The sequence below is a fragment of the Triticum dicoccoides genome, chromosome 2A, assembly GCF_002162155.2.
Source record: "Triticum dicoccoides isolate Atlit2015 ecotype Zavitan chromosome 2A, WEW_v2.0, whole genome shotgun sequence".
Classification (NCBI taxonomy): domain Eukaryota; kingdom Viridiplantae; phylum Streptophyta; class Magnoliopsida; order Poales; family Poaceae; genus Triticum; species Triticum dicoccoides.
Genome location: NC_041382.1, coordinates 719,864,977 through 719,888,002, shown reverse-complemented (window position 1 = coordinate 719,888,002; position 23,026 = coordinate 719,864,977). Strand labels below are relative to the sequence as shown.

At 49.5% G+C, this 23,026-nt stretch overlaps 1 protein-coding gene across 1 annotated transcript; it reads right to left on the bottom strand.

Moving 5' to 3' along the window:
- Positions 1-699: 699 nt before the first annotated feature.
- Positions 700-1,589, bottom strand: LOC119352060 (pathogenesis-related protein 1-like). The gene is made up of 2 exons (XM_037618802.1): positions 1,303-1,589; positions 700-1,191 (listed from the first exon to the last, which is right to left on the bottom strand). The coding sequence occupies exons 1-2, from the start codon at positions 1,487-1,489 to the stop codon at positions 896-898; spliced, it is 483 nt and encodes a 160-aa protein (XP_037474699.1). The 5' UTR covers positions 1,490-1,589; the 3' UTR covers positions 700-895.
- Positions 1,590-23,026: the final 21,437 nt, after the last annotated feature.

The following is a 23,026-nucleotide window of genomic DNA, read 5'->3' as shown; positions in this document are numbered from 1 at the left end:
AAACGGCTCCCCACCCAGCGCGGCGCCGCCTCCTCGCCCGAGGCCACCTCTGGAGACTCGCGCACCGTCCGTTCCGACGCCCGCACCATCGACCAGGCCGCCGACTCGTCGGGGCCAGCGAGCAGAGCCGCTACGCCCGCCGCGTCGCCACCCGAATCGCCAGTCCGTACCAGAGCCGTTGGACTTGCAGCCATACCTCCCACGTTTCCTCTTACAACTTGAAAAGAGAAAACGAAATTATGTTCGACTCCCTCCCCTTCTAAATATAAGGATTTTAGAGATTTTAATTTGGACTACATACTAAGTATACAAACGTATTTTAGAGTTTAGATTCACCCATTTTGCTACTTATGGTATCCATATTAAAATCTCTAAAAGGATTTATATTTAGAAGCAAATGGAGTAGCAAATAAATGTCTTTCTTGGATTCCTATAAACAGACTTTGATGACATGCAAACATTTTTCTTTTTTGCACATAAGAGTGTTTAGTTTTTCTATTTTCGGGAGAGTGTTTAGGTATTTCACATACATATAGGATTTGTGTAAGAGGTCGACACATAAACATCCAAATCCAAAAACTCCCTCCGTTCCGTAATTCTTATTGTGCTTTTAGGTCAAAACTAAAACTATGACAAGAATTATAGAATTGAGGCAGTATATAAGAGTGTTTAGGTATTTCACATAAGCAAGCACCAATATCATCAAACAACAGAACCCTTTGGTAGTTACAGATACTCAACCTTTTAACTTCTCACGTCCACACTCTGGCGGTGCTCTCGCACTCGGCGTCACTATTATAGCTTAGAGATTGGAGCAGCTTTATTACATCGGGAAGAAAACACACGGAATTCAAACTAGGGACATCATAATCATGTATGATATCTCTCAACAGATTCAGTTGTAGGCGTCGGGGTTGGCTATGAGGTAGGCCTTGGCGGCCTTGAAGATGGCGGTGACGGATTCCTTGGCCTTGGTGATTTCGTCATTCACCTCCACGGCTGGCAGCAGCTTGTATGTCGAGTCCACTTTCACGACGCTCCCGCCGTTGGCCGCCGGCTCCACCTTAATGTGCGACGTTGCGGTCTCGATGGCTGAGCCGATGCCGCCGCCCTCGATGAGGGTTGACTTGCACTCGCACTTCTCCTCGTCCAGGAACTCTAGCCTCTCCTTCATGACGCTAAAGGGCATGGCTGCATGATCAACTGCGTGTTATGCTTTCGCTTGACCATGTATAGATACACGCCGGATTTCTAGACTGAGGTGACACGCATGGGTTGTATGGGATTGTGATGTGTACGTACCTGAGGTAAAGTTGAACTGCCTGACGCTGCCGATGCCGCCTTCGCTGTTGACGGGATGGGCGCTGGCGACGATGTGGGGCGCGAGCTTGGGTGCCAGAGTGTGCCAGTCCATGACGCCGGCACGGAACAGGCGCGGTGCCGCGACTGAGGACTCAATCTCGTGGGTCCAGCTGTTGGTGGAGGCCATTGCTGCGGCGATCAACTAGTTAAGACGGGCAGGCGCGAAGGCTATGAGCTCAGTCAGAGCGTTGTGTTGCTAGTGCAAAGTAGTTGCAGTATGTTGCAGCGGCTGCTTGGTTGCCCAGAGCGTGCGCGGCGAGAGCTATAAATAGGTGTCCCGGAGCGCGGGGTTGGTGCCGGATGGGGTCTGGTGAGGTCGCCGGTCGCCGAGTATCCACGAGGGACAGCAGTTCAGACTTAATCATGCAGGCCGGGTTGGCATGGATGGCACCCCTCGTGGCCCTCGTCGTCAACGTTTATTGATTCTGGTGTGCAAAGAATGTGGTCCAGGGAGTAAAATACTGTAATGCCAAACGAAAATAATGATGACAGGTGTGGTTGGCATATGGCATGGTTGGTGTCTTGGCGGGAAAAGAAAAGGCCACTCTTTCAGTGGGCTACATGTCTGTACGTAAACTATTCTCGCGTGTTTTATTCAGAGTTTTTAAAACTATTTATTTATTAGGAGTTATTATTTGAGTACACCAGCTGTTATTTTGACCATCCTTGACACAATGTTCTGTGTATTTTCTTTACACCAAATTTCATTGGAATCGACTATCTTTCCAGAAATTCAATTTGGCTCACGGGAGCACATGCTCCCGGGCCCAAAAATAATTTGTCGAATGTGAAAAAAATCAAGACAAAATTTTTATGTGATCTTAGTCACATACAAATGCTACCTGCAGATTTTGAGGCAAAAAGGTTAAGCATTTTGGCACGTGCAAAAAAAAAAGACCAAATGTCATCCAAAAATGTGACCCCAAATTTGTTTTTTTCACCGACGAAACATTGCTGCTGCGTTTCACATGAAATTTGTCACATCTTCCAATGCATTGGTGCTTAGGTGAAATGCTAAGTGCATTAACAACCATAGTAACTAATCTTCTCAATACATAGGTGCTGAACTTTTGTATCTAAGCTCCTCTCATTTAATTGCTTAAAACCTAAATTCCTTCACGCATGGGTTTGTAGCCATTTTGCACAGTTTCACACGCTTATCATCGTTTCCTTTCGGGGTCAGCATAATGCTCTTTCTCCTCTTTAAGTGCTTTGTCACATCATTTTTTTCCTATGTGGTAGCCTTAGCACCAGCACACCTTGGAGTACTGGAAGGGACTAACAAACACATCTACAAAAAATAGTTTTTTTTTCAATTTACTGTTCATCTGGGAGTGCTCTAGGGAGCCAAAACACCCCTCCCCTATCTTCCTATATATCCAGCAGATTGAACTTGTTGAATCCTAACGGGCGTAGTTGCACTAAAGTTACATGCCCGCCCATATAGGGAGGTACCTAAATTATGACTCCAAATTTTGTGTGTGTGCTAAATGTGTACATGCTTTGTGCACTCGAATTATCCCACTGAATCTTTGAAGGAACATCCCTTATTCAGATTGATTATTCACGGAGAAACAGCCATCGCCGATGGTCTTACCGCCCGTCAAATGGTTTCTATCGGGGATGCGGGGATCAAGGCGGTTGTTGAATTTCTTGGAAGCAATTGTTGGAAATATGCCCTAGAGGCAATAATAATTATGTTATTATTTATTTCTAAATTTATAATTGATGTTTATATTCTATGATAAAATTGCTATGGTTCTCGAATTTGTGAAAACTAAGAGGCTCAGAGAAAAAAATCACATGCACGTGTAGGATTATAAACGGTAAAAATAAGGTTCCTAGTCTTGCCGTTAGGACTAGCTCAAGTGTTGCATGATGATTTTGTTTTCCTGATCATGGTTATAGTTAAGTGTAACGATGATGTCAACAATATCGAGGGCACAATGTTGGAGGAACACTTGTGTTGAATTGACCCAAGTTGTATGTTATACTTCCAGATAATTTCGTCACAGGTTTATAGTCCATAACACAGAAAGTTAACATATGCACAATTTTTTAGACCATGAGAACATTGAGTCACTTCATACTGGATGATGCACTTTGGGGTTGGTCCAACGTCAACCATAACAGGGTGATCATAACAACAATTTACATGTTCATAGGAAACGTATGGCAAGGGACTAGATAGCTCGAGACTAGGATTTTCTCCTCATGCGATGAAAAGATATTCTTCAGGCCCTCTCGGTGTGACAGCATCCATCAACATCTGGCCAGACACAGCGTGAATTGATCACGGGGATGCGGGAACACGAGAACGAGAAAAGACAAGAAAACCAATAACAAGGAGACTGACATATAGTGCCAATGATTTTGACTCACAGGGATGCCGATATTTTTTTTTGAATAAAAAGGTAGAGCATTTTCTACCTTATGCATTCAAAATGGGCGAAAACCCGGATGACCACAGTCATTTACATGAAGGTGATGTTGACGCCACACAATTTGTACAACATGCCATCACCAGGCCTATGCTAAGATACATAGTGCAGGATAGAAGAACGGGAGAGAACACATCTTGCTAACTAGGAGCAAAAGCAGTTGCCCAATCCCAAAGGCTCCGCCTAGTATGTTGTGGGGCACACAGGCTCCATAGTCTGATCAGCTCAGTGACTCCATTGTATACTTGGCGCTCTTGCCAAAAAGATCCATCAAACACTTGTGCGTTCCTGGCATTCCAAAGTGTGACCGCACATGCCGCGAAGAGAATATGCCATAGCTTGCCGTGCAGTGCCCTTGGTTGTTCGGAGAATAGGAAAACTTCAGGTTCTGTAGAAGATGTGGCTAGCTCCTGCAGGCCTAAGTTGGACCATAGTGCTTGTGCTAGTTTGCATCGTAGTAAAATGTGGCTCATTGTCTCTGCAGCTGGGCATAGATCACAACCATTATGTGAAACAATTTTATCCCAATGCTTGCTTAACATATTATCTCTGGTGCCGTGTCTGTCCCGGAGCGCAATCCACAGGAAGATGCGGTGCTTGTGGGGTATGATTCTGTCCCAAATGAAGCAGGCTGGCGTATAGTTTTTTCCTCGAAAGGTGAGCAACTTGTAGAAATAAGCAGTGCTAAGGCTCTTGTCATCAAGCAGAGGCGCTCTGGTGTCGGGCTTACCATCTCGACGGGTGTCAGTTTCCAATGGGCTGGCTCTCATGGCGGCCACTTGATTTGCCTCCCGATGGAAGACGGTGAACACAGTGCCAGTAGCACATCTGGAAAACTGGACAATAGTGATGCCGCGCCGTTCCGATAAGAGGCGCTTGAACCAAGGAAGGAAACCAGACATGGGCGGAGAGATGTTTACGAGGCAAACTTGGGCATTTTGGTCTGGAAGCAGTCGGTAGTGAACATCGAGAGAGGTGGGATGGCCTCGGACCACCGGCTCCATGGAGGCGAGATGCCCAGGCTTAGGAGGTAGAAGTGCTAGAGAGCAGGAGGAGGCAGTGGGGGCTGGAAGGCTTGGGAGAGGGGGGGGGGGACACCGTCATGTTATAAGGAGGCGTGGGGGTAGTGCACGAAGACGATGAGCCGCGCCGGGAGATGCATTAGGATAGAATGTGGCCCACCTGTCGGCAGGACCAACAGACAATGGGGTCTTTGCAATCCTTACGCTGGTGGCTGTAAGATAGGCACCTATAGCATCTAAGATGCAAATCCTCAGGCTTTGCAGATTGCTTTATTGCATTGGAGGTGACGCGCTGCGCTGAGCTTGCTTGATTCCCAGGCGCCGGACGTGACAGTAGGGCATGCAAGTAGGAATTATGGCGCAGGACAGACATGTCATTATGTTGGTTTTCGCGACAGCTAGCAGGGGCGTCCCAGATAGCCGAACGGATCTCATCAGCATGCCTGCAGGTCGGGCCATCGGGTTGGTCGGCATGCATGGCAGCCTGCGAGTGAATAGGAATTAAGACATGAGCATGATTACTATTGCATGGTGCATGCAGCCGCGGAGACTCCTCTTCCACAGGCAGCGGGAAAACCGGGCTAAGAGGATCTTTCACACTGAACGAGAGATTGGAGGAGCGTTGCACCGTGCCAGGGTAAGGTCCAAGTAGCGAAGGGGAAGGGGGGGGGGTGCATAGTGCACATCCTAGGTCTGCCCCTGACATCCAGCCTGGCATGTTTACCGTTACTCAAGGAGACGGCCACGTGCATCGGCCCCCAAGTCCAGACATTTTTACGTATGATCTCCCATGCAACGCCTACATGGGCCACTTCAAATTCGAAATGAACAACGGCCAACGGCCGTACCCGGAAACTAGCCGGGTTGCCCCCAAACCAGTGGCAAAGGATTTTTGCGAGAAAGGCCGGCAAGAAGAACACACCTTCATCCAGAATGGCAGTAAGGGAGTCCTGGATTAGGGGGGTATCCGGACAGCCGGATTATATCCTTTGGCCGGACTGTTGGACTATGAAGATACAAGATTAAAGACTTCGTCCCGTGTCTGGATGGGACTCTCCTTGGCGTGGAAGACAAGCTTGGCAATACGGATATGCAGATCTCCTTCCTTGTAACCGACTCTGTGTAACCCTAGCCCCCTTCGGTTTCTATATAAACCGGAGGGTTTTAGTCCGTAGGACAACATACAATCATACCATAGGCTAGCTTCTAGGGTTTAGCCTCTCTGATCTCGTGGTAGATCTACTCTGGTACTACTCATATTATCAAGAATAATCAAGCAGGACGTAGGGTTTTACCTCCATCAAGAGGGCCCGAACCTAGGTAAAACATCGTGTCCCCTGCCTCCTGTTACCATCCGCCTTAGACGCACAGTTCGGGACCCCCTACCTGAGATCCGCCGGTTTTGACACTGACATTGGTGCTTTCATTGAGAGTTCCTCTGTGTCGTCATCATTAGGCTTGATGGCTCCTTCAATCATCGATAGCGATGCAGTCCAGGGTGAGACTTTTCTCCCCGGACAGATCTTTGTATTCGGCGGCTCCGCACTGCGGGCCAACTCGCTTGGGCATCTGGAGCAGATCGAGAGTTACGCCCCTGGCCACCAGGTCAGGTTTGGAAGCTTAAACTACACGGCCGATATCCGCGGAGACTTGATCTTCGACGGATTCGAGCCCCTGCCGAGTGCGCCACACGGTCACGATGAGCATGATTTAGCTCTATCATCGGACAGTGTTCAGGAGATCGCACCGGCAACCGCTCCGACCCTCAATTCGGAGCCAATTGCGCCATCCATGGACGGGTGGATAGACCCCGCCACGGAGGCCGTATCCTCAGCGACGATCAAGCCGAGTATCGACCTTACCCTTCACGAGAGCCGTGACGCCAAACTGTCGGATTCTTCCCCGGCCACGAACTCCGAACCGCCTGTGCCCGTGCCTACCGAATCCGACCGGGCGCCGATCATGGAGTTTACCTTCACGGATATTTTTCAGCACTCGCCCTTCGGCGACATACTGAACTCATTAAGGTCTCTCTCCTTGTCAGGAGAGTCCTGACCAAACTATGTCCGGCAGGATTGGGATACAGATGACGAAGAAATTCGCCGCCCACCCACCACCCACTTAGAGCATCTCCAGCCGTTCGGCCCCCCAGGGCGCTAAAAAAGGGCGGTCTGGGGGCGAATCGATGCTAGTTCGGCCCCTGGGGGCGACCTAACTCCCAGTCACGCCCCCAGGCGCTGCCCCCAGGACGCGAAAAATTCGAACTTGGTTGTTCCCTCTCACAAAAGACTCCACAAGTCGGGCGATCGCAAGCCACAGTTCGTCGTACAAAAAATGGAGCGGCAGAAGTTCGCGTGCGCATCCCTCGGCGGGCTATGCCCCAGGCGTCGGCGGAGTTGGCGTGTGCGGGCTTGGCGGTGTCGGAGCAGCCTCTGCGCTGGGCAGCGTCGGCGCGGCTTCGGTGGTGCTGGGCGTCGTGGAGGCGTCGTCACGTGGGCTTGGCGGCGGCGTCGGCATGTGCGTCGGTGTCGGCGGCCTTGTCAAGGGAAGCTGGTTCAGGATGAGGCTGCGCTTCGCTAAGTACCACACCTTGACCGCCTCGTCGGTGCTCTGGAGCATGTCCGCCCCGCCCAGCAGGAAAGCCAGGTCAGTGTTTCTCTTCTTCGCGGCGACGTTCGTTCGGAGCAGGTCGAGCTTGACGGCGCTGCTCGACATCAACGTCGACCACCGCGCCTCGGTCTTCTCTTCACGAAGGACGGCCTGGGCCTGCGCGTCAGCGAGGTAGTGCTCGATGGACTCCTGCACTCGAGCGGTGGCCGTGTCGGCGTATTTCCCCTTCTTGGCAAATTTGTTGCCGTCCGGCCGCCCTTCCGATGCGCCAGGAGTCGGCGCATCCGGCTTGTAGGTCTCCTTGGCCTTGTCGAGGGTGCGCCGGACGTCCGCCCACTTCTCGCACTTGTCAATGCGCTTATAGACGTGGAGGTACTTGAATTCGGCGTTGCTGTTGCTCTGTCGGTACAGGGTGAACATGCGCAGCAACTGCGCGGAGGGACAAACAGTTGGCGCGCGTACACGGCGAAGAGAGGCGGGAGGCCGGCGTGGCATACCTGATCCTCGATGTTGGCGCCGCTCTCCGGGCGAGCCGCGACCTCCTCGACGACCCCATGCCATTTGTTGCACGCCCCTGGATACGCCCCTAATGGTTCGCCATCGCCTTGGAGCCGCGCTGCATGTAGACGCCTTTGAAGTAGGGGTCGACAAGCGTGCGCTCGTCGAATTCGGCCTGATGCGGTCCTAGTACATGTCGATGCTCTGGTTCGTGCCAATCGTCGGGTCGAGGCAGACGACTTTCCATGCTTCGGCGAGGCATTCCTCCTTGGACGCCCACTTGATGCGCGGCTCGCCTGTCCTGGCCGCCCGCTTCTTCTTGCGCCCCTTCGCTGTCGCAGGCGTCGGCTCCTCCTCCTCCTCCTCGACGTCCTCCTCCTTCTGCTCCTCCTACTCGTCCTTGCCGTAGACGTAGCCGAGCTCGCCGTCCATGCCGCCGCTGAGATCCACCACCTCGTCCTGGGTGACAAACCCGGGAGATGCGGCGGCCGCGGCCGAACCTGTCGCGATGATGTCGTCCATGTCGGCCTCGGTCTCGTCGGTGTCGCTGAGGTGCGAGAAGGGCAGCAGGCCACAGTGTAGCGGGGCGTCGGGGAGGAAGCGTAGGCGGGCGGCGAGTAGTTGTATGGAGGGTACTACATGCCGGCGAAGGCGGGAGAGGGCGTGCGCTGGGCCGGGTATCCATGGGGGAAGGTGACGTTTGGGTTGAACTCACCGTGCGCGTCCCCGTCGGCGTAGCCCGGCGAGGGCGATCCCCATGGTTGCGGATAGCCGATGCCTTGCTGGCCCCAGGGCGCGTACTGGGCGTGGCTTCCAGGTGGATTCATCATCCCGCGCGAGTCGCCTCGGCCTCGATTTGGTCCGCCGAGGCAGCCGCAGCCGCGCGCGCCGCGTTGTCGCAGGCCTTCTTGGCGATGGCCCTGTTCCACCAGTCGGCAGTGACAGCCTCCCGCCGCTGAACTTCCGCCCTCCACTCGGTGTTTGACATGCCCGGTGGTTTGATCGGCGGCGCCCTTGGCTTTCTCTGCTTTGGCTGGGCGACGGAGGCGGTCGTGGTTGCCGCCGCGCGGGGGGCGACGTACTTCTTCGATGGCATGGCGGCCGGCTGGGAGGGAGGCGAGCGGGAGGGAGATTGGCGGGAGGAAGGAAGAGTACGGGAGGGAAGTGGGGAAAACGGGAGAAGAAACGGCGGGAAGAGGCGATCGCCTCGCCGACAGGGCGGACCCACGCGCCCTTTTCGCTTGTGCCGACGCCCCAGGCCCCCGAGGAAGCAGGGTTCACCCTGGGTCCGCCGGCACCAGATTCGCCCCGAGATGGCGAAAAACGGGCTTCTGGGGGCGCGACTGGGCCGTTTTTCCGATGTCGGCGTGGCAAAATTGCCTGGAGAGGGCCTGTTGGCGCGCGGCTGGAGATACTCTTAGTAGCCACTGTCGACGATTTAACCGACATGCTCGACTTCGACCTCCGAAGACATCGGCGGTATGGACGACGATGCAGGAGGCGAACAAGAACCACTGCCCACAGGGCACCGGACAGCCACCTCATCATATGATATGTATGGTGGACACACCCAAAGAAGGCAATGGCGATGGGACAGGGGAGGATGACCCCTCCAAGAAGCAACCCAAGCGCCAACGTCAGCGACGCCGCTCTAAGTCTCGCCAAGGCAAAAGCGGTGATACCTGCACAAGAGATAATAGCACTCCGGACAGTGCCGAAGATGACAACAATCCCCTCCAGCAAGATTTAGAGCAGGAGAATGGAGAAGCCAGCCCTCCCGAGAGAGCAGCAGATGGAGAGGTGGGGGATGATAATTACATGCCTCCCTCCGAAGACGAGGCAAGCCTTGACGATGACGAATTTGTCGTGCCCGAGGATCCCATCGAACAAGAGCGCTTCAAGCGCCGGCTTATAGCCATGGCAAATAGCCTTAAAAAAGCAACAACAGCTTCAAGCTGATCAAGATTTGCTAGCTGACAGATGGACTGATGTCCTTGCGGCCGAGGAATATAAACTCGAAAGCCCCTCCAAGAGTTACCCAAAGCGCAGGTTGCTACCCCGACTGGAGGAGGAAGCACCAAAACCTATATCTCTAGCGTATGACGCGGCTGATCGGCCACCTCGTGGCCGCGACAGAGAGGCATTTCAGCCAAAAGCTCAGCCCGCACCCTGACGCCACTCAAATAAAAATGTCAAAGCACGGGGAAATACACCAGACCTGCGAGACATATTGGATGATAAAGCAAAACACGCAAGATCGATCTACGGATCACGAGGGCGCGCCACTATGCGAGACGATAACCATCACGCCGGATACAGTAAAAGTAAATCCGACCAAGCCGAACACAGCGGACAAGACTCATTTGAGCTGCGTCGCGATATAGCCCAGTACAGAGGCGCTGCGCACCCCCTATGCTTCACAGACGAAGTAATGGATCATCAAATCCCAAAGGGTTTCAAACCCGTAAATATCAAATCATACGACGGCACAACAGAGCCTGCGGTATGGATCGAGGACTTCCTCCTGCACATCCACATGGCCCGCAGTGACGATCTACACGCCATCAAATACCTCCCACTTAAACTCAAAGGACCAGCTCGGCATTGGCTCAACAGCCTGCCAGCAGAATCCATTGGCTGTTGGGAAGATCTGGAAGCCGCATTCCTCGACAACTTCCAGGGCACTTATGTGCGACCACCAGATGCCGATGACTTGAGCCACATAATTCAGCAGCCAGAGGAATCGACCAGGCAATTCTGGACATGGTTCCTGACAAAGAAAAATCAAATCGTCGACTGTCCGGATGCAGAGGCCCTAGTAGCTTTTAAGCACAACATCCGGGACGAGTGGCTCGCCGGCACCTTGGCCAGGAAAAGCCGAAATCTATGGCAGCCCTCACGACACTCATGACCCGCTTTTGCGTGGGAGATGACAGCTGGCTGGCTCACAGCAACAACATATCAAAGAACCATGGTACTTCGGATACTAAGGATAGCAATAGCAGGTCACGTCGCAACAAACACAAGTGCCCCATCAACAGCGACAATACCGAGGATACGACAGTCAATGCCGGATTCAAAGGCTCTAAACTCGGTCAGCGGAAAAAGCCATTCAAAAGAAGCACTCCGGGCCCGTCCAGTTTGGACCGTATACTCGATCGCTCGTGTCAAATACACGGCACCCCCGACAAGCCAGCCAACCACACTAACAGGGATTGTTGGGTGTTCAAGCAGGCCGGCAAGTTAAATGCCGAAAACAAAGATAAGGAGCTACATAGTGATGACGAGGAAGAGCCCCGGCAGCCGAACACCGGAGGAAAGAAAAGGTTCCCCCCACAAGTGCGGACGGTGAACATGATATACGTAACCCACATCCCTAAGAGGGAGCGGAAGCGAGCGTTAAGAGATGTATATGCGTTGGAGCCAGTCGCCCCAAAGTTCAACCCATGGTCCTCCTGTCCAATCACCTTCGATCACAGGGACCATCCCACTAGTATCCGTCATGGCAGATTCGCCGCACTGGTCCTAGACCCAATCATCGACGGATTTCACCTCACTCGAGTCCTTATGGACGGTGGCAGCAGCCTGAACCTGCTTTATTAGGACACAGTGCGCAAAATGGGTATAGACCCCTCAAGGATCAAACCCACAAAAATGACCTTCAAAGGCATCATACCAGGTGTAGAGGCCCATTGCACAGGCTCAGTCATACTAGAAGTGGTCTTCGGATCCCCGGATAACTTCCGAAGCGAGGAGTTAATCTTCGATATAGTCCCGTTCCGCAGTGGCTATCATGCACTGCTCGGGCGAACCGCATTTGCGAGATTCAACGTGGTACCGCACTATGCATATCTCAAGCTCAAGATGCCAGGACCTCGGGGGGTCATCATAGTCAATAGAAACACAAAGCGCTCTCTCCGCACGGAGGAGCACACTGCGGCCCTCGAAGTAGAAGCCCAAAGCAGCCTCTTAAGGCAATCCACCGGTTCGGCGATTAAAGACCCGGACACCTTCAAGCGCGCCCGGAGTAATCGGCAACAAGACCGCCTGGCACGTTCCAAGCTCGCATAGCAATGCGACCCCCACCCCAGTCCTAGCCAAACGGCGAAATCCGAGCCACGCGTACATAATTACACATTGCAAATACCATGGGCATAGATGGGGGGGGGGGCACGACTACGACACGTCCCAAAACGTGGCTCAACCGCACTAGGGGCTTTCCGCCTTGTTATTTTTTTCTCTCTTTCAGGACTTTCTGGAAACCCCGTCCGGCAGTATGATTGCTGGACACACGATACAACAACCAAGGAGGCAGAAAGCTACGTCGCATCATGGAATTTCCAGGTGGTCTATGATAACGAGTGAAATACCTGCTTTAAATACCATTCCTCAGCTTGCCCTTGGAGGGGACATGTCAAATATCCTACTTTTTTGCTTATCGCACTACTTGTATCATTCTGCTTCGATGCACCTTTTTGAATAAACAATGCATAGCACTAGACTATTATCGCATTCTCTATTCTTCTTATATATATATATATTCATTCATGACATTCAACACCCGTACACTCTAATACGGCCAATACGCCAAGGGCTTAAGCGTACCCCATAATACGGTGTGAGAAGTCCGAAAACTTTCGGCAGTGCGGCACCCCGAACTTATAGCATTATATGCATCAGCTCTGAATCATGTCTTGGGTCAATAGTTGGGTTTGCCCGGCTCCCATGTTTTGGTACCTTACATTCCGCTATATCGGCTAAGGTAGCACTGGGAGAACTACTGCGATTGTGCCCCGGTTCATCTGGGCAAGCACCTCAGTAGAGAAAACTAAAACTGACTGCCATGATAAGGCGAGAGCTGGTTGCTGTTCGAGAGGTCTCGAGTCCCTAAAGAATTATGCCGCTTAGAGCGAGGAGTCGGCTTTGTCCGGCTTAAGGCGTGTATAGCGCCCCGAATTCGGCCTTCCGAATACTAGGGGCTTCACCAAAATTTAAAATTGTAGACTTCTATGGCTAAGTGAGAGTGATAAAGCATTATAGTCCGATTGCCTTGTTCGTTGTGCTGAGCACCTCCCTCGAAAGACCCAACAATGGGAAAAATAGTGCTCAGGTTTATCCCGAACACCCCAGCACTCATGGCATAGGGGCAGAAGCCGACGACTGGCCATCTCTCAGATTTGATAAACAGCCGCACATAAGGTAATATTTTAAATTTAAACAAGCATTGCATAGCGCATATGAACAAGTTTTCATAGTACAGGATCACACGAGAAAGTTCATTCAAAAATTACATCCTTCGCACACTCGTCCGCCACAAGACGGGCACCTTTCAGGACACCCTCATAATACATTTCAGGGTGGCGATGTTCCTTGCCCTGCGGCGGCCCCTCCTTCACCAGCTTCTCGGCGTCCATCTTGGCCTAGTGCACCTTCGCACGGCCAAAAGCCCGGTGTGCACCTTCGATATAGACGGACCGCTTTATGACTTCCAGCCATGGGCAGGCATCCACAAGCCGCCTCACTAGGCCGAAGTAGCTGTTGGGAAGGGAGTCGCCAGGCCACATCCGGACTATAAGGCCCCTCATGGCCTGTTCGGCCGCCTTATGCAGCTCGGCCAGTTGCTTCAGCTGGTCGCTCATAGGCATTGGGTGTTCGGTCCCAGTATACTGAGACCAGAACAATTTCTCCGTCGAGCTTCCCTCCTCGGCCTGGTAATATTTCGCGGCATCCGACACGCTGCGGGGCAAATCTGCGAATGCTCCTGGAGAGCTCCGGACTCGGGTAAGTAATAAGTAATTTACTTTCACATGCTTGCTTTGCATATTGAATGCCTTACCCGCCGCTATCTTCCTCATTGCCTCAATCTCCTGAAGGGCCTTTTGGGCTTCAGCCTTGCATGCTTTGTGCTCTCGAGGGCCGCGGCAAGCTCGGACTCTCACGTCTTCGAGTTAAGCTCCAAAGCCTCGTGCTTCTTCACGAGAGCCTGGAGCTCTTGCTGCACCTCGCCCACACGCGCCTCTTGTTTTTCCCGCTCGGTGCGCTCCTTGGCCGCCTTGTTTTCGGCCTCAGACAGTGCTCGCTTCAGTGTCGTCACTTCGGTCGTGGCCCCTGGCACATCCATGATGATCCTATCATTTTGTATATATATATAGTGACACTATTCTAATCCCAGGATTAAAATAACTATTTGGATCACGGCTGGCCCTATATAGGCCCGACTGGGTGTTTCCGAACTCCCGAAAAACAAAAGAACCGGCCCACACAATTGTCTTCCACCTCCCGTTCCCCACATCTCCCACGGACGCAGATCCACCCCACGCGCCCCCACACGCGGACCGCTGGCGAACCACCGCCCCCGCACATCGCGCCTCCCGGCCGCCTCCTCCCGCAACCGCCGCAGCGGTTGCCTCCATCCCCAACCGCCGCTCGAGCACCTTGTTCGGGATCCCGGCGCCACCCTGTGCACCGATGAGCTTCAGGACCCCGCTGCCACACCGCGTGTCGTCGGCCTCCTGAAACTCGCCGCCACCTCGTGCGTCGCCGGCCTCCTGAAACCCACCGCCACCCAGTGCGCCGCCCTATGTCGTCACCACATCCCCGTGATGCGCCATGCATAGCTCCATGCACCGCTTCCCTTTCCTCCCCCACAACTTGGCTGCAGCTTCCCCAAGCAGTTGCGGCCGGTGTGCTATCTGCCCCGCCGCTGCGACCTGCACCATCCACAAGCCGTAAGCCCCTCCGTTCTGTGTGGGCAGTCTGCCATCTCGCTCGTGAGCAGTCCATGCGGATAGCCATCTCTCCTCGTCGTTCTTTTCTCCATCGCGGTTGTCGTCGGTTCATCTACACCAAGACCATCCTACCGCAGCAGATGCGTTTGAGGACACCTACCTCCTCAGCGTGGAGGTTACCCACCAAGACGAGCATGTCCGCTCCATCCTGTGTGATGATGTAGCAAGTCAGACTCTGAAGAACTATGCAGGTCAAACTCTGAAGAAGTAGCAGATCGACATATTCATCTTTCTCCAGCGGGGATGCTGGCCACCACCCCGTGAAGTACAGGGTTTACAAGGTCGAAGAGTTGGTCTGACCATGTTCGTCGGCCGCCTAAACCAGCTGTTAACATGATCTTCTCTAGCTCGGGTTGCTACATTCAGTTAACTAGTTTCGTATCCATGAGCAAAGACAAGTTACACTGAGCAGAGAGAGAACAAAAAATAAACGTGTGGTTGTGGTCTGTTCCAGGAGGTAAGATGGAGAGATAAGGACCGAAATGTGTGGTGTAAAAGCAAGTACAGCTTTGTGTATAAAAAGAATATTGTATTTGTTTGAAAGGAACGTATGTGGTACTTCTAGTGCTACTTGTATCAAAGTGTTTTGACTGACGTGTGTTGATTTTACGAGAACAGTGTACTAGTTAAAGTTTCCTTTTGAATAGTTTAGTTAAAGTTCTTTGGCTGATGGATGTTGATTTTACGAAAGTTACTACCAAACCCAACTAGTCACAAAATGACATTACAAATTTCACGCATTTATGAAAAACATAGTTCAAAGGACATTTAATAAAAACAATAGTTTGGAGACATGAAATATGGAGATTTGGAAAAATTAGAACACTATAGAATATAAATAAATAAAGATGAAGTTCATTGTGAAAAAGCTAGGGAGGTCAAAAGCACTAAAATCTTCAAAATAGAACCTCTGAAGACATGTAACATCGAAAGTAAAAAATATATCTTCAGTGAAGTTGGAATGAGAAGCATAATTCTGAGTTTGAAAAATAAACAAAATAACTAATTTAAATGAAGTGTGTATCTTAAAAAACAAAATGAAAAACACTCTAAGTTCATGAATCTTTATTAAAAAGTCTATCTTTAGTTTTGGGCGAGTACGTCATCACATCGAGAAAAAGTCCAAGGTATATTATAAAAAGTCAAAGCAAGTATGATTTTAAGTTGTCTTTTACTGGTTGAGCGCGATATATAAGAATTTTGATTTTTCAAACATTCATGATTACTTCGTGTGATTTGTAGTGCGGAACAGAAAAGATTCATGACTATATATGACTCGATGATGAAGTATATGGTGTCGATAGTCCAATCATTATGGATAAAAAATGAGTAGTTGAACAAAAAATTTAAGGTAAAAAAGCACAAGACTCAATGGAAAATTTGGAGAGGTACATGCACAAGAATCAAGAGAAGTCATAGTTGAGAAATCGAGAAGTTTGAATTTAAATAAAAGAGTAGTTCGATCATGAAAAAATGGATCTTTAGAAACGTAATAAAAATTCAGATTTTTCTGTTTCTGAAAAGAACCCAAGAAGTTCAATTAAACTAACAAAGTAGTTCGATCTTAATAAATATTGCCATTTTTTCGTGTTCAAAAATAAAACCAAGAAGTTCAAATTAAAAACAACGAAGTAGTTTAATCTATATGAAAATAACGGATTTTCCCGCTTCAAATAATAAAACCAAGAAGTTCAAGTTAAAATAGGTGGAGCGCTTCAATGTTTTAAAAAAACTCAGATATTTTCATGTAACCGAGAGAAGTTCAGGTTGATAACCGCCAGAAGTTTACGTACTACGCGGTGGGCATTCCGTATGAAAAAGGTGCAAAAATTCTTATGAGAGAGCTTGAACAAAAATAAGTGACAGAAGTTCAAGGTGAAAACAGTGAGAAGTTCAACTATTACACGGAATGCGTTTCAGATAAAAAATTAAGAATAGAAAAGAAAAATCTTAAAAGGTATGTTGCAAGAAGTTCCCGTACTCCTCCGTGCATGGTTTAGAATTTAATTGCGGGAAGTCCGACATCCAATTACACGTTTGAAGATGGCAAGAAATGACGTCCGATCTTCAATTGTATGTAATTCGACGTACACACTAAAATGTGACAGAAGTTCATAGTGAAGACAATGAGAAATTCAAGTAGTGTAAGGAATGCATTTAGGTGAGAAATAAAAGTATAGAAAAATAAAAGCTTAAAAGTTTTGTTGAAAGAAGTTCAAGTACTATGTCTAGAGAAGTTCAAAATTCTCGCGACAGAGGTTCACCTTGTATTTCCATGTTTGATTTTTTTCGTATAAAAATCAAATACAATTCTTTACTCAAAATATAAAAAGGTGAAGTTCATATTGAAATAACAGAGAAGTTTAGAGTTTAGTAAACCTAGGATTTACCTGTTCAAAAAATGAAAACACAAAACCATTTTTTGCACTTTTAAAAACAACTCATAAATGAAAAAAATGGTTGCTAGAAGTTCAAGTGCTCAGTGAGGAAAAGTTCAACAAATTCTTGTGAGAGAGGTTCACCGTGTATTTAGATGTCCAAAATACATAAAAAATATGTTGTTTTTTGTATTTTAAAACAATTCTCTCAAACCAGAGAGAAGTGCAAAGTGATAATAACCAGAAGTTCACGTACTACATGGTGTGTATTTCATATAATATAAAATAATAATAAAGTGAAACAGAGTGAAGTTCAAACAGACATGCCCCAGAAGTTCAACTACTTCACGCGGTGCAAAAAGTAGCACGTCAAAAACAGAGTGAGTTTCAAACAGACATGCCCGAGAAGTTCAACTACTTCACGCAGTGCATTTCCTTTCGCAATGAAGGCAGAAATCATGATCTCGTCATTTCTCTAATTTACTTCAAAATGATAGGAATATCATTTGGCTAAGTTCAAGTCCTCAGTCGGAGAAAGTTAAAAATATATTGTGAGATAGGTTTGTACAAAAAGAATATCATTTGTGTACACACTGACGAAATGGATGAGAAAATTACAAACGAAAATATGTCACGGAAGTTCAACATGAAAACAACAGGAAGTTCGACTACTATAGTGAATGAAATTGAGATGAAAAACTTCTAAAATTGTCGCGAGTATGAAAAACGATCAACACGGGAAAGTTGCGTGTTTACAACAGCTTTCCATCGGTATATCACTTGCTCAATTCCGGTGAGTGGATGGAGAGCTACGAGCAGTGGATGGAGAGCTACGGGCAAAAAAAGCACATGAAAAACAGAGTGAAGTTCAAGTAGACATGCCGAGAAGTTCAGGTTCTTCACGCGGTGCATTTTCGAAGAATCTGTTTCGCGATATAGGCAGAACGAACGATCTCGTCATTTTTGAAATTACTTGAAAACGGCAAGGAATCATAGAAAACCATCAACATGAAGAAGTTTCGAATTTTCCGTAGCTTTTCAGCGGTATATTATTAGCCCCATTCCGATAAAGTTTGTAGAAATTATGGCAAAAATATGTTTTTAGCCATTTTCAAAACTGACATAAAACCGTAATGAATTAGGAGAAACAATATATACAAAAAAGTTTCACATTTCTTCAAGATTTCCAACGCCATATCATTTGCTGCATTTGGACGTACTGTTGAAAAATTAGCTCAAAAATACGAACTTGGTGGAACTTGTACCATTTTCTAAATTACTTTTAAACCGTTCAAAATTAGAAAAAAACTTTAACATGAAAAACTAGCGCATTTTCATAAGCTTTCCAACGCCATATTATTTGCCTCGATTGGATTAGCTGTTTAGAAATAGCATCGAAAATACAAACTCGGGTGTTTCATTTGCGAAATTCTACGATTTTCCGAATTTCTCTTTAACCATAGGGAATTAGAGAAAACTTTCAACATGTGGAAGGAGCGGTTTTTCAGCAGCTTTCCAACGCCATATTATTTGCCTCATTCCGATAAATGGTTTAAAATGCGGTCAAAAATACGATTCATGTTTTTTGTATGAAGAAAAAACGATTTTCAAAACTGCTCTTAAACTGCTTACATTTTGCCAAAAATTTAAGTTGGGTCATGATACTGATGTGTATAGCTTTCCAATGGTATATCGCAAGCCCCATTTGGACACCTTTTAGCTGAAGTTCAACCTCGTACTCGGGGAAGGTCAGGCGCGGTACTCGGGAAGTTCATGTTGTGATCAGAATATTATTCTGATCCCGTGATCAGAATAGTATTTATATATATATATATATATAGTGTTACTATTCATCACCCAGGGTGCAGAATAAGTTATTCTTCACTCGAGGTAATCTTACGATCATTTCATAATTAAATTATGTTACGAATTCAAATAGTTACATTCCTATTGATTCACTACGTAAAATTTGACATAAGAAAATAAAAATATAGGTCATAAGACAATAAAATTTGCAGTTTATGTGTATTTTAGACTATGTTTTTACGTTTGTAATTTTACATAACATAAAATATTTTTACGGCGATTATATATTTTCTTACGGTCCCTTTTTGCGTCGGAAATAAGACAAAACTTACGGAACGTAAAATTACGGTGCATTGATGATAAAATAGAGGGGGTGAAGAATAACTATTCCTCACCCAGGGTGACGAATAGCGTGACCCTATATATATATATACTTACCTTTGTTCTCCTCGAGCTGCCTCTTGGCAAGGCCGAGCTTTTTCTCGGACCGCTCGAGGTCCTGCTTCAGTGCGGCGACCTCCGCAGTCAGTGCGGCAGAGGTCAGCAGCGAAGCCTGCATACGCATACAGACATACTTATATTAGACTCCTGCAGATATTATTTGATCCTCTATTCGGCTTCTCTTTGTGAACACCAAACAGAGCATCAGGGGCTACGGTTTATGCGGTAATATTTTCCTATATTTTAAATACTTACCTCAAAGCCTGCTAGAAGGATGACACAGGCTTCAGTCAGTCTCCTCTTGGCGGACTGAACCTTCTTGATCACCGCACTCATAATAGTGCGGTGCTCTTCGTCGATGGAAGCGCCGCGAAGCGCTCCCAGCAGGTTGTCCGGTGCCTCTGGATGGACAGAGGTCATCGGCACGGGCGGCTTGCCCCTCTTGGAAGGGGGCCGCCTGCCAGAGTCCGGAACCACTGGAGGTTCTGGCGCGGCGTTCGGCTGGGGGCCGAACTTGGAGCCCTGGGGTGTCTTGCTCCCTTCGCGCCTGGAGTCTGGAAGTTCATCTTGAGGCGCCTCCAGAACTACCTCCCCCCGGCTCGGTGCCCCTTGAGACAATACCTCGACATTGCCCGTAGGGCAAGGAGAGGAGGCGGTTGGAAGTGTATCACTATCCATATACGACGAGTCCAAGGAACCGTCCGACGAGCATACGTCAATACGGGCTTGGGGCGGACCGCATAATCATATTCGACGTTAGGAGAAGCAGTGCAACAAAAGTATGCTATGAGTTACTCTGGTATGCGAATACTTACGACTTCGCTAGGGGCTTGGCCCTGAGTAGCCACTCGTCTTCGCCGTTGACGGCGGTGGTGGAGCAGTCCGTAAGGAGAGTCCTTCCCTTCTTGGACCCTTCGGCCTCCCCGGTTGGGGCGGCCTTCCTTTTCTTGTCTCCCCCGGCTGGAGGGGGAGAATCTTCATCTTCCTTCTCCTCGTTTTCATAGGAGGAGTGCGTCTCGGAGTTATCGGACGATGTGTCCGATACCACCTGGCACCCGGAACTCTTTCGGGTTCCCGTGGCCTTCTTCTTGGTCTTCTCCGGCACCTCATAAGGAGCCGGAGTCCGCATCTCCGTCAGGAGAGCGTCTGCAGGGTCTTCGGGTAGAGGGAACGGACAATTAATCTGCTCCGATGTCTCCACCCAGTCCTGTCAAAGGCATGGGAGCTCAGACCCCGCACATGGTTAAAGCTATGGGAAATAAATACCCTACCAGATGTAAAGAACTTACCGGATTCGCAGGGCGCTTCGCGCTTAGCTCGCGGTCCTCGGTAAGAGAAGGGGGGACCTCGGCGCCCTTGAACAGCACCTTCCAGACATTCTTATGCGTCGTGTTGAAGAGCTCACGTAGAGTCTGGTGCTGGGCCGGGTCGAACTCCCATAAGTTGAAAGCCCGTTGTTGACACGAGAGGATCCGGCGGAAGACCATGACCTGGACTATGTTGACAAGCTTAATTTTCTTGCTTGTCATGTTCCGGATACACTTCTGGTGTCCGTCCAGCTCCACCGATGAGACCCAAGACAGGCCCTTCTCCTTCCAGGAAGTGAGCCGCGTGGGGATTCCGGATCAAAACTCGGGGGCCGCCACCTAGTTGGTGTCGCGCGGCTCGGTGATGTAGAACCACCCCGATTGTCACCCCTTTATGGTCTCCACGAAGGAGCCCTTGAGCCATGTAACGTTGGTCATTTTTCCCACCATGGCCCCGCCGCATTCCGCTTGTTGGCCGCCTACTACCTTCGGCTTGATATTGAAGGTCTTCAGCCATAGGCCGAAGTGGGGCCGGATGCGGAGGAAAGCCTTGCACACGACGATGAACGCCGAGATGTTGAGGATGAAATTCGGGGCCAGATCATGAAAGTCCAGCCCATAATAGAACATGAGGCCACGGACGAATGGATGGAGGGGAAACCCCAGTCCGCGGACGAAGTGGGGGAGGAAAACCACCCTTTCTTGAGGTTCCGGGGTAGGGACGATCTGCCCCGCGGCTGGCAGCCAGTGCGCGATATCCGCGGCTAAGTATCCGGCTCCATGTAGTTTTTGATGTGACCCTCCATGACGGAGGAGGCCATCCACTTGCCTCCCGCTCCGGACATGTTTGGAGAGAGTTGAGGAGAAGGATGTGGACTTGGGTGCTGGAGCTCGAGTGCGCGAAAATGGATGAGCAAGGAGGAAGAAGGCGTGGGTAGAAGAAGGTGAAACCTTATCCCTTTATAAGGGCGGACGAAACTATGCGCCCCCACCAGCCTGGTAAAACTCGCTTATCCCCAAGCGCCGTAATTGATGGCGTGGTTGGGTTACCCACGTCCGTATTGATGGAAATCCCATGATAAGGGGACACGATCTCTGCTTCGACAAGACGTGCCAAGGAAACTGCCTCACGAAACACGCTGAGATAGGTTATGAAAAACGATTCGAATAAAGACCTGGCTGTGGTGTGATGCCACGCTACGGGGTACGTCAGCAGATCAGATTTGTGGAAATATTATTCTCGCTACGGTGGTATGTGGAACTTATTTTGCAGAGCCGGACACGATCCTTGTGTTCAAAATCTTCTATGAAGTATTCGGAGGAGGAACCCGCCTTGCAATGCCGAAGACAATCTGCGCGCCGGACTTATAGTCATTGAAGCCTAGTTTAGGGGCTACTGAGGGAGTCCTGACTCCTGGATTAGGGAGTATCCGGACAGCCGAATTATATCCTTTGGCCGGACTGTTGGACTATGAAGATACAAGATTGAAAACTTCGTCCTGTGTCCGGATGGGACTCTCCTTGGCGTGGAAGGCAAGCTTGGTAATACGGATATGCAGATCTCCTTCCTTGTAACCGACTCTGTGTAACCCTAGCCCCCTCCCGTGTCTATATAAACCGGAGGGTTTTAGTGCGTAGGACAACATACAATCATACCGTAGGCTAGCTTGTAGGGTTTGGCCTCTCTGGTCTCGTGATAGATCTACTCTTGTACTACTCATATTGTCAAGAATAATCAAGCAGGGCGTAGGGTTTAACCTCCATCAAGAGGGCCCGAACCTGGGTAAAACATCGTGTCCCCTGCCTCCTGTTACCATCTGCCTTAGACGCACAGTTCGAAACCCCCTACCCGAGATCCGCCGGTTTTGACACCGACAGGCGGCGTGCAGCACGGCGGGGCATCTGGCTCCGGCGATGACCGAGACAGTACCATAGCTGTACCGCTCGAGCATGCAACTCTCAAAACAGGCCCCTCTTTGTCCGGTGGCTACATGGCTTCTCTAAAGCCTACATCGTCAGGCGTGTTCATATCTTCCAGAACTCGAGGACGAGCTAGGGCTCATCATGCATGCAAGGAAACAAACCTCCCCAAGGGCGTGAAAGAGCTGTTACTACAAGCTTAGTCATACGGGGAGAGCATCAAGCTAGGATCTAATAAAGTCTACAGAAGCAGTGGTTGTCATGCATCAATAGAGGGAGCTCTTGGAATAAATAAATGAGCTGGAGAGAGTGTACTGACTACTAAGGGTGGGAGAACGAGCAGGGTGGATCGGAATGACTGCTAACAGCGGTGGACTTGGTGGACAACAGACGCGGCAAACTAGGGCAAAGAGCAAACCTGCTAGCCTCTCTGGCGTTTGGCCTACCTGGAGG

What these genes read in the sequence shown, in the direction of transcription:
- LOC119352060 (XM_037618802.1), bottom strand. Translation starts at nt 1,489, where the DNA reads ATGGCCTCCACCAACAGCTGGACCCACGAGATTGAGTCCTCAGTCGCG. An exon ending in GCAGTTCAACTTTACCTCAG is followed by an intron (nt 1,192 to 1,302) that starts GTACGTACACAT and finishes TTGATCATGCAG; the next exon opens with CCATGCCCTTTAGCGTCATG.